This window comes from Euleptes europaea, chromosome 9, assembly GCF_029931775.1.
Source record: "Euleptes europaea isolate rEulEur1 chromosome 9, rEulEur1.hap1, whole genome shotgun sequence".
Lineage (NCBI taxonomy): Eukaryota > Metazoa > Chordata > Lepidosauria > Squamata > Sphaerodactylidae > Euleptes > Euleptes europaea.
The window spans coordinates 18744479-18756537 of NC_079320.1; the positions used below are offsets into that span (position 1 = coordinate 18744479).

General features: G+C 42.0%; 1 protein-coding gene across 3 annotated transcripts in view; it reads left to right on the forward strand.

Moving 5' to 3' along the window:
* GRID2 (glutamate ionotropic receptor delta type subunit 2) overlaps positions 1–12059 on the forward strand; it is a 984243-nt gene that overhangs the window by 861081 nt on the left and 111103 nt on the right. For all 3 annotated transcript variants that reach the window (XM_056855266.1, XM_056855267.1, XM_056855268.1), the window contains exon 14: positions 8759–8925. In XM_056855266.1, coding sequence (XP_056711244.1) covers positions 8759–8925 — 167 coding nt within the window. The remainder of the gene's footprint in view (positions 1–8758; positions 8926–12059) is intronic.

Genomic DNA, 12059 nt, shown 5'->3' on the forward strand with positions numbered 1-12059 from the left:
CTGAGTCTGGACAAAGCTGCAGACAGCTTTTTGAATAGCGTTCAGTTAAAACAGATCATCGCTCAACCCCCTAAGCATTCTCAAAAAGAGAGACATGCCGAGGGAACTGCTCTGAAGGAATGGTTCATAACCTTGTCAAGTTGGGGATCGTTGGGCTTTTCTAGTCTTCCACCTCTAGCTGTGGCTTTTTTCCAATTTTTCCTCCTTGAAATTGGCGTTCGCTTCAATTACCTGTGGTTCAAGTGAATGCTAGTGATCAGACCTGCTGACTTTTAGCACTTTGCGGTGACACAGTGGAAAGATTAGAAAAGGCATGCGTTTTCCAAAGAGAAACCTTGTGAGCAATCCAGTTGCCTCTTGGTTTCAATTGATTTAAATGAATAGAAGTTGTACAGCAGTAGATTGCGTTAGGTTGCTCCTGTCGTGTCCTTGGGTTGACTTGACATTTTTGGGTTAGGTCATTATTAGGGTTGCCAACCTCCAGGTACTAGCTGGCGACCTCCTGCTATTACAACTGATCTTCAGTTGATAGAGGTCAGTTCACCTGGAGAAAATGGCTGCTTTGGCAATTGGACTCTATGGCATTGAAGTCCCTCCCCAAACCCCGCCCTCCTCAGACTCCGCCCCAAAAACCTCCCACCGGTGGCAAAGAGGGACCTAGCAGCCCTAGTCATTATAGTTAATATTGTGTCAGCAAGCTTGTATCTTGTATGAGGATGTTCATACACAGCTGTATTGGAGCAGTATGAAAGCAAGATTAACAATTAGGAAGTACTTACAGTTGAAGTGAATACTTCTCCCCGGTTACTCCCAGGTTAGAATCCTAAAAGCTACTCCAGGATTACATCTCACCACAAAGAGCAGAATACCTGATGCTTGATGACATCTAAAACCAACTGAGTGCAAAGCTGAAGGTATGAGATCAGCTTTGAAACAACTGAAACAAATAACTTGGACAATAAGAATGAACAGCAGTAATTGCATGGGTTGAAGGAATTTAGCCAAACCACCAAATAAGCCTTGTAAATTGAGTTGGACAGTTTGACATGCCTTTTCTACCAACCGAGAAGACCCCTTTAGTTACAAAATATTCTTAGGGTGGCAAGTGTAAAGGCTTTGAGTCCACTGCCATGAGGTAACCTTTGTGCCGAGCAAGTACAACACAGAGATCACTGAGGCAAGATTTGTATGTAAATAACAAAGAAGATTTATTTATTTACAGGTTGGTTTTAAAGAACAGATCAGCAGCACAGGTTTCCAGATTGCCAAAGAAGAAATTTGGCTGAGGCACATAAATTTAAGCTAGTTATCGCTTCAGAGTGTGGTTTTAATTTTTCTTTACTGCTTACAGGTACAAACAGGCTTTCACTGACTGGCCACTAGGTTGGATCCTTTCACACACACAGGGTTTCACTCACACCAGCCTGCCCTTTGCTCACTCGTCCATTCACACACCAGCCAGCATGGTGTAGTGGTTAAGAGCAGTGGTTTGGAACGCTGGATCTAATCTGGAGAACCGGGGTTGATTCCTCACTCCTCCACATGAGTGGCGGACTCTAATCTGGTGAGCCGGGTTGGTTTCCCCACTCCTACATATAAGGCCAGCTGGGAGACCTTGGGCTAGTCACAGCTCTCTCAGCCGCACCTACCTCACAGGGTGTCTGTTGTGGGGAGGGGAAGGTGATTGTAAACCAGTTTGATTTGCCCTTAAGTGGTAGAGAAAGTCGGCATATAAAAACCAACTCTTCTTCTTTCCCAAAAGTCAGACTAAATGGTACAAGGCCTGCTTATCACCAGAGTCAGGCCTAACAACCGGTTACTCTATCATGTCCCAAAGGTGGAGCTAAACCACTCTGCCAGGCAGAACTACCCTTCAAACTGCTCTCTTGCTGAGGCAGAGCTAAACTATCTCTGCACTCTCCCTGAGGCAGATTTGAACTATGCTTACCTCCAACACTCTCCCCCCCCCCCCCCGCCGGGTGACTGGATACTGGAGCAGCACTCCCATATATTCAGGGATGAGTCAACTGAGTGGCTGTATTTCCCTTCAGGGGCAGGGAGGGCAGCCTCCTGTCCGTCACAGTCAGCAACCACCAAAATATTAATACCCTTTGAGTAGGAAAATTGGGGCTTCATCAGTCTGACTGCCCTCCCTTTTCCTCTATATAATATTGCCCTTTTAGACCACTAAATTTGGTATTCTCCATCGATAAGAATATGAGTGGAAGTGGTTATTAACAGGAAACGTTTCTCTTTCTCATGAAAAATTAAAATCATGAAAGCAAGAAAACCTGTCAGGTAACCCATGTGTGACAAATAGATCTTACGGTCCAGGCAACAAGGATGAGGTTTGTGGTTGTGACATATTTGTGTTTAATATGGGGATCATGATGATGTATCTACCTTATGGGGTTTTGTTAAGACTACTGAGATGATGAACTTGAAGTTCTATGTAAATGCAACCTGGGTTGGGCATGGGGAAGCATGTTGTTTACCTGCATTCACTAAGCGGCTCTTTTTCAGCCTGAGGCCCCATCTTCCCCTTCGAGATATGGGAACAATAATACTATCGAATTACCTTACAGGTTAGTTGTAAGGGTTCTGGAAAGATAATATGCATGAAGTAATTGAGTATCTGCAGTGCAGCTGTTGTGTAACTATTGATTATTAGGATGAATCTCCCATGTATTTGTGGCTATAATGCCATACTGTAGGAGGGCATTTTTAGAAAAAGAAAAAGGAACTAGTAAAATGGATTGATTGATTAATTGATTTACAAAATTTGTATCCCACCTTTCTACTCTTACAAGGGTAAGCAAGGCAGCTAACAATTTCATACATTAAAAATCATATTTTAAAAACATTAGAATCACCCCCCCCAAACAGACATCAATAAAACAATTAAAACCAGAATTAAAATACATACAAAACATTAAAATATTGATTAGGAAGGAGGGGCCATTGAGGGAATGCCAAACAAAATTTTTAAAAAATTGTGCAGGAGGACACTTTCTATACAGGTAACAGTGTTAGAATTTTAATTGTCTGTAGGAAATTTTGGTAGTTCTCTATTTGCCTCTATCTTCATACTGTGCTGGATGTATTACACTGTCTTTAGCTTATTTTTCTCTAATTGTGAAATCTAGTTCAATTGATCTTTTAATTTGGGTAATTGGGGTATTGTATTCATTTTATTCCATTGTTCTTTAATTGTGTTTTATTGCATCGTTCATTGTATATATTATACTAGTTGCTCTTGCTCTCTCTTTTTCTCTGTCTCTCTCGGTATAGTTCTTATAACTATAATCTGCCTTGAGTCTTAATAAAAAGATAGAAGTTAACTGCAATAAACAAATGAAATAAACAATAGTGGTAGAAGTTAGTGAATTAAGCTTAGAAATGTTGTCATTCTGGGGGGGAAAACATATATATTTCATTTTCTCATAATTTAATGGATCCATTGGTTCTTGTAGGTTATCTGGGCTGTGTAACCGTGGTCTTGGAATTTTCTTTCCTGACGTTTCGCCAGCAACTGTGGCAGGCATCTTCAGAGGATTAACACTGAAGGACAGTGTCTCTCAGTGTCAAGTGTGTAGGAAGAGTAATATATAGTCAGAAAGGGGTTGGGTTTGAGCTGAGTACTGTCCTGCAAAAGTAATGTGTTAATCATTGTCCTGTAAGTATCAAGATAATGTGCTAATGAGGGTATGGTATGTTAATATGGAACCATTGTATCCTGAAGTGATCTGTTAATGTGTGTAATCCAAGGCTAATCTGCATGGCTATTGTTGACTGTTGCCTTTGTTAGTCTGGAGGTTTTCAAAACAGGAAGCCAAGCCTTATTCATTCTTAAACTCTCGTCTTTTCTGTTAAAGTTGTGCTGATGTTTATGAATTTCAATGGCTTCTCTGTGCAATCTGACAAAATAGTTGGTAGAATTGTCCAGTCTTTCAGTGTCTTGGAATAAGACCCTGTGTCCTGTTTGTGTCAGTCCATGTTCAGCCACTGCTGATTTCTCAGGTTGGCCAAGTCTGCAGTATCTTTCATGTTCTTAATGGATCCAGTTTGTCTGTAGAATAACTCTGTTTCTCTAGATGGAGATCAGCTTGGTTGTCTGTACTAGTTATGTTCCTTACAAGGAAGGAGAGTCTTGTAATATGTCAATACCCACTCATAGGGACATGATTTACGTCTCACTAGCTGTGTTCTTATTTCCCCTGATGTATATAATGCAAACTACATTCCATTATTACGGTAACTCATACCAAGGTGTCAGGAGTCAAAACAACAGCAACAGGGAGTGATGCTTCTGGCCAAATAATCAATCTATCTTCAGTTTAATGCAGAATTACAAATTTGCCCTTGTAAACTGGCTCGGTTGGTAATATCGAATGGGGAATTTTCATCTGATTCTCCAACTTTTGTGGTGTTTTTTTTTTTTTTGGCAGCATCTCCCTAGCATAGCACATGTATTAATGCTAGCCAAGTGTGACAGAGAGACGAAGGATATAGTTTGTAGAGCTAATGCTTTCTGTCCTGATTGACTGGAAAGCTATGATTCCTACAGAATGGCAATATGCTGCCTTCATCCCAATCGCACTTTGTTGCTCCTGTGTTCTGCGGTATAGAGTGTGCCCTGCATTCCAATTTGCTGTCATCCTGAAACACTGTCACCTGGACATGAAAAGCAATATAATGATAGGGAACTGTTGGATTCAGGAATACAAATCTGCTGTGCGTCGTGAGTGATATTGGAGTGACTTGGGTCCTATCTCAAGCAGGTTTTCTTTTCATATGCAATCAGTGGGTCATGTAATAGTGGGACTGAGAGAGAATCTAAAGTTCATCTGTTCCAGTCCATTGTACTGAGGCTCCATTCTGGTATACTATAAGGGTGTCTGTGGCTTTGGGTAAGAAGGTGACATGATATAGATCATGGAAGCTAAGCAGGGTCAGTACTTGGTTGGGGGACCACCAAGAAAGGCTCTGCCTAGGAAGGCAATGGCAAACCACCTCTGCTTCTCACTTGCTTTGAAAGCCCCTTGCTGGGGTTCACCTTAAATCAGTTGCAACTTGACAAGAAGAAGAAGAAGAGGAGGAGGAAGAGGAAGAAGAAGAGTTGGTTTTTATATGCCAACTTTCTCTACCACTTAAGGGAGAATCAAACCAGCTTACAATCACCTTCCCTTCCCCTCCCCACAACAGACACCCTGAGAGGTAGGTGGAGCTGAGAGAGCTGTGACTAGCCCATGGTCACCCAGCTGGCCTTATGTGTAGGAGTGGGAAAACAACCTGGTTCACCAGATTAGCCTCCGCTGCTCATGTGGAAGAGTGGGGAATCAAACCCGGTTCTCCAGATTAGAGTCCACAGCTCCAAACCACTGTTCTTAACCACTACACCATGCTGGCTCTCATATGTGGGTGCTGGTGTCTTTCCTTGAGAAAGCTCCAGCATTGCTCAATTTGCTGTTCCATTTACTACTGCAAGGTGTCGTTTGATGAGCCATGGCATCTAAGCAATACATCTGTAGAATTTTTTTTAAAATGCTCATGAATCTTCACATTTAAACCTTTGAGTTACCCAAGTCCTGATTTGTGCTCAGATGCCTGACCCAGTACTGTACAGTGGCTCTATCATTTCAGAGTAGCTAAGAGACTCCCAGACTCGTTTAATCTCGTCAGAGCTCAGAAGCAAAGCAAGGTCAGTACTTGGAGGTGAGACCACCAAGGAAGGCTGGGAATGCAAACCACCTCTGCTCATCTCTTATATTGAAAACATGATGAGGAGGATCTGCATGGGGTTGCCATGAGTAGGTCATGACTGGACAGCACTCTTTACCTTTAAGAACCTCCACCTGGACAACTCCAGGGCCAACTCACTGTCCAAGTGATCTAGAAGGACAAACTGGCCAGCATGGTTATGAGCGGTGGACTCTAATCTGGAGAAACGGGTTTGATTCCCCACCCTTCCACATGAAGCCTGCTGGGTGACCTTGGGCTAGTCACAGTTCTTTCAGAACTCTCTCAGCCCCACCAGCCTGGTGTAGTGGTTAAGAGCGGTGGTTTGGAGCAGTGGACACTAATCTGGAGAACTGGGTTTGATTCCCTACTCCTCCACATGAAGCCTGCTAGGTGACCTTGTGCTAGTCACAGTTCTTTCAGAACTCTCTCAGCCCCACCAGTGTGGTGTAGAGTGGTTAAGAGCAGTGGTTTGGAGTGGTGGACTCTAGTCTGGAGAACCGGGTTTGATTCCCCACTCCTCCACACAAGCGGTGGAGGCTAATCTGGTGAATTGGAGTTGTTTCCCCACTCCTACACATGAAGCCAGCTAGGTGAACTTGGGCTAGGTGACAGTCACATTCTCTCAGCCTCACCTACCTCACAGGGTGTCTGTTGTGGGGAGGGGAAGGGAAGGTGGTTGTAAGCCGGTTTGATTCTCCCTTAAGTGGCATATAAAAACCAACTCCTCTTCTTCTTCTTCTTCTTCTTCTTCTTCTTCTTCTTCTTCTTCTTCTTCTTCTTCTTCTTCTTCTTCTGTATTATGAGGTTCAGGAGCACACTGATGGTTCTAACTACTTTGTTTCATGCTTAGCTTTCTGTGTAAGCTAGGCCTCAATGCCACAATTCCCCTTCAATAGGGCATAGTGACACTGAAGTCCTTTCTGTACAGTGGTAACAAGAATAAGACCACTCTTTCTAAAGTCCACAACTTGTTCACATCAGACCAGACCTAGCCAGGGTACACATCTTGCACCCTGACTCTAGCAAAATCCCTGACATATTCAGGGCCCTCCTGGTATCTACTACCAAAACCTTTCTCAAGAATACTTCTTTAGCTCTAAGTGACCTCGAAAATAAACATTTCACTCTCTCTCCAGGCTTGCATTGTTTAGCCAGAAAAGATTGATTATGCTGGGTGGGGTGGAATAATTCATCCCCAAAGAAAATGCCTCTTGTGTGTTACATCTCACAAATGAGAAGTTGGCCTGGTGTGCTTGACTAACTCCTACATGTAAACAGGTTTTACAAAATATCATCTATATCGTCAAGCAGTAATCTAAGTGATATAATGATAGAGTGTAATTTAATATTCTATTTGGTTTTTAATTCCCTTTTGGTTTGCCTGGGCCCAGACAGCCTGTTTTGTATTGTTTATTTTATACTTAGCTGTTACATATTTATTCCTTGTTGACTCCGTACATTTAATGAGTTTGCCTCAGCTTTCCTTTGGAGACAGAGTAATTGGTCGGCGTATTAAAGGAAAAGCGCTATGTGGGACTGTGGAGAAAAAGAAACATGACTTCTGCAGGCAGCTAGAGAATAAGCAGTGTATAGAGAATTGAGGTGACAGTCTCGAGGCATGGTTGACTGATGGAATCACTTACAGGAACAACAGAACTTATGTATTTTTCTGTACAATTCAGGACTGAGCTACATGTTACAAGGAATGCAGGGCTGCCACTGAAAACTGTAGCCCCGCGTCAATGTCTTCTCATCCTAATTTCTAGTTCACTTTATCCCATGTCCTGATGTCATTATGGTGTGCATTTCCCTGCCTCTACAAGCAGTTGCCATTTGGGGTAAGGGAACATAGGAGATAAGTTAAACTAGAGAAGGGGAAAGGACCTTGATACACATGGCTATTTTCATGATGCCTCTTGTTCTTTGTAACGTGGATCCCTTCCACATCAAAGCTTCCTGTTTTTTTGGTTCAATAATGTTGCACGTAACCAGAAGTACTGAGAGTTGTCCCTGGGTACAAATGAAGCCAATCAAGCTCCTTTCTCTGTGCTTGTCTGTGTATTTCATCTTATTTATTATTGGCCCAAGACAGCTATAAAAAGGAACTCCACTGAGTATCCTGTTTGTTTTGTCCAGGCATATTGGGGGCCAACCTATATCCCTCAATTACATGCCAGTTTTTCATGTTATACTGTATTTGCTTCATGGGTCACAAACTGTGCAGCAATTGCCTTTTGATCCACAGGTCACACAAAATGTATAACACCACCAGTTTACCTTGAGCAGCCATGCCACTATATGCAGACCAGTGACTCCAACTCCAAATTCCCAAATTCAGGGTGTCTAGGTTCTTATCAATCAGATTATTTCAACAATACAAGTTATAGTAAACCAACCCCATATTGAAAACAGGTCAATTTTATATTGTAATGACAGGCTGATATTTAGGGTTGCCAAGTGCCCGGTGGTAGTGGGTAAAATCCCGCCAATCCACCGGGCTGCCCGCCGACCAGCTGAGGGCCGGTGGGCAATGGGTGCCCGTGGGCACGCATGCTGCACACGCGTCACTTTTGGGTTTACCCGGAAGCGATGCGGACACAAGGCAACCTCGGCTAAAACTCTGTGGAAACCATAGAGGTTCGGCCAAGATCGGTAGAGTGTCCGTGTCGCTTCTGGGTAAACCCGGAAGTGACGTAGGCATATTGCGCACTGCCGCCACAGCTCCGCAAAGCTCCCACCAATGGAGCAATGGGGCCTGGCAAGCCTACTGATATTAAACATAATAATGATGGTAGTTTCTAATGTAATCTAGGAATGTCTGTCAAATCCTTTTAATCAAAACACCTTTCAGAGCACAGGCAGGAGATTCTTCATGTATTCTTATGCACTAGAACTGGTGCTAGAATTATATCTCCCAGCCCCAGTCTCAGTAGCTTCAAAAATGGAACATTTTCTTGTGCCTCGTTTGGAACATGCAAACTAAAATTTGAGCTTTCTTTTTCTATTGTTTTTCCAGGTAAAATATGGAAACTATGCCTTCGTATGGGATGCTGCTGTTTTGGAATATGTTGCTCTTAATGACCCAGATTGCTCTTTTTACACGATCGGAAACACCATTGCAGATCGAGGATATGGAATTGCTCTTCAACATGGCAGTCCCTATAGAGATGTATTCTCACAGAGGTAAAGTTTGCAGGAGGATGAACAGACATCCATCTTGCTTCCAGAAATACAAACGGTATTTGCTTGTATCTGTCATTTTTATAGCATGTCACATATGCTCAAAATTTGGAAGGTTCTACGAAAACAGAAAGATGTTGCTTGCTGTATGGAGAAAATAAGTGATATGAAGAATAACTCTGAAACTGGTTTATATCACAGTATTGATTTTCATATAGAACTTGTGCAAAAACATAAGAAAAAATATATGAATCTTTTTAGGCCAGAGGGTCATTCATGTCATCCACCATGCTACTTAATACACCAGATACTTTGGAGGAGTTAATGTATCATAATTTTTCAAAAGAGATCTCCTAAGTAAATTAAGCAAAACAAACAAACCCACAAACACCACTGCATTCGCATCTGTAATTAGGAATGGTACAAAAGAATAGGCAGAGTGAGTGAGACCAGAAAGTTCCTGTAAAATTCCAAAGTTGGGGAAGTTTGTCCTGTGACTATTTGCTGGGGCCTGGGGAGAGGGGGCAAAAGGCTGTTCAGGTGGAGCGCAGAAATAGTACAGGTTACTGGCACATACAGCTTAATTATATTTAGGGCTCACATACATCAAATTAATTGTAGTTATCTATTCCTTCCAAGAAGGGCTGTATCACCCTTTGTGTTTGAAGAAAGTATATAGAGATTCAGGGCACCACCATAGTAATGTGGCCTCTGTGGTCACTTCTACCTGTGGGTGTATTAAAAAAACTAGATAAATACTTAGGCTATCTTTGTTAAATTAATTTTCTTGTCATTCATTAATTTGTCAAGTTAGATTTTAAATTTGGTTGTGTTCTTGCCCTTTTTCACCTCTGGTAGCCCTAGGTTTGTGAGCTTTATATTCTGGGCTCCTACTTTCATTGTACATCCTGTAGTGGATACCTACAAGCTTGTTGTGTTAGATATTACAGGCAAGGTCAGAAGTTGTTGTATTTGTTATGACTAACCAGAAATCTACAGGTAGGAATGTGCACTTGGAAGAAAAATTGTATTCTTTGGATTTGGGGAACCGTTTCCATACTGGTTTTATGGGTTTTTTGGGGGGCCCAGTACCATTTCATAATTTGGATTTGGGTGGGGTTTGGGGGGACATTCCAGAAATTTGGGGGTCCATTATTCCTATGAGTAGACTCTTTCCGGGGGGGGGGGCTGGAATGCCTGTTTTTCAAGCAAATGACACCACAGTTTCAGGAAATCTAGTCCTCCTTGTCTATTAAAGATCTTCAAAGTTTCAAGCCAATTGGGCCCCTGAACAAGGTGATCCCAGCCATTGTACTTGTCTCCATTGTTTCCTATGGGGAAGGGGGAATCCATGCTTTCTCCAGGTCAAAGAAGCCAACAGCCAAAATCTGAAGAGCAACTACTGGACAAAAGCCTCAGAATGCAAACAGAACCAAAAAGCCCAACAGAACCAACCTCAAACCAGAGAATCCCCAAAGAATCATGGACTAATGTTGCAAGCCCAACATAACCAGTCAAACCACAGAAGCCAAGCAGAACTCAGGGACAAATGCGGCAAGCCTAACCAAAAACAAAGTCAAACCAGAGAAATGAAGCCAAACCAACCTGGCTAGACAGTTCCAAGGCAGCCAGCCAAACCTGGCAAGACATTGACATGGACACACAGTAATGTCGCTTGCCCCAAGAAAAGAGGCACTTGCCCGAACCAAAACATCCCCCCAAAATGGCTTTTTCGGTTTGTTTGTTTGTTTGTTTGTTTGTTTGTTTTTTGCTTTTGCTGGCTACTGTTAAAGGGCAAAGATTCCCCAAAAAGTATAATGGAGGCATTTAAATTTTAAATGGTGACTTTCCTTACAAGAACCCCTGAGCTTGGTTAAGATTGGGTCAGGGGGTCTAATTTTATGGGGGCCCATTTTTTCCTTCATTTGGGGACCCATAAAATTACAGATGAACTCCAAGAGATTTCAAATTTTTGGAAGCATTTTTAATTTTACATTGTTCATCTACATCTCTTTCACATTTGTGGAGCTACACATATTACACTTGGTGTGTGTGTGTGTAATGCACAACTATTGCTGAGTGTCAGAATGGAAAATCAAGGGCACTGGTATCTAAAGAACTAGTAGGTAAACTCAGTTTGGCTTCATTCAGAAATAGCTCAGTATTTATGAGCTCTCAAGAAACGGTTATGCTTTCCCATGTTCTCTCCTCCTTTGTAATATCCATTTCCATAAAAGTTTAATCTTTTTTCTTGTCTCAAATCTTGGACACTAATCACAGCTCAGGAAATGATTTTTAAGACTCCAGAAAGATACTGATGACTGGGGACATGCAAAACTATTTTAAGCCTTCTGCCCTTTATTCCTAATCCATTCTGCTCTCTAACACAGACCCAACCTCTCGATATCTTGGTAGAACTGCCATCACTTTTGATGTCTATTAATAAGCCTTTGGGGACACTTGAACTTTCCTTACTAACAAGAATCCCAGTATCATCTGGGTTATATACCACTTACGGTGAGTCCTAGGTGAGCAGCATACAAAGGTTTCCAGACACCAAATTAGAATTAAAAAATTATTTGCATAAAGAAATTAGAATTTGCATTGCATTAAAAAGTAAAATTATATACATAGTAAAAAGCATGAATAGAAGCAAAGTCAGGTTTCCTCCATTGCCTGGTGTCAAATATTGAGCAATCCAAGGGTTAATAGTTAAAATCATTTTTGTGGCATTGTGCATATATATTTGTTTCAAGACAGAAAAACAGGAAGTTAGCCCCATTGTTAGCAAGCATCAGCTGCAGCACATATAGAATTAGTTCCTACTAGAAGTACCTCTGCCTTTGAATTTTCAGGTTTCTCCCCTGACGTGGAGGCTCTCCCAGCTGGGAGAATAAGAAAGAGCTCTTTACCCAGTGAGAGAAAGGGTTGAACGCTGTCCAATCTCAAGAGAAGCGGTTATCACTCTGTGGTTTCTGCTTTTGATGGAAATGAACATTTGAATGGCGTATCCCTTAAAAGTCTGAGCTATTACTTTGATTAAGGAAGGCTATAAGCGACTTCACACACCTCGTTCAGTTGTCTAGACAGGAGGAGGAGATTCTCTTTAAGCAATGCAAGATCCTCGTAATAAGTTA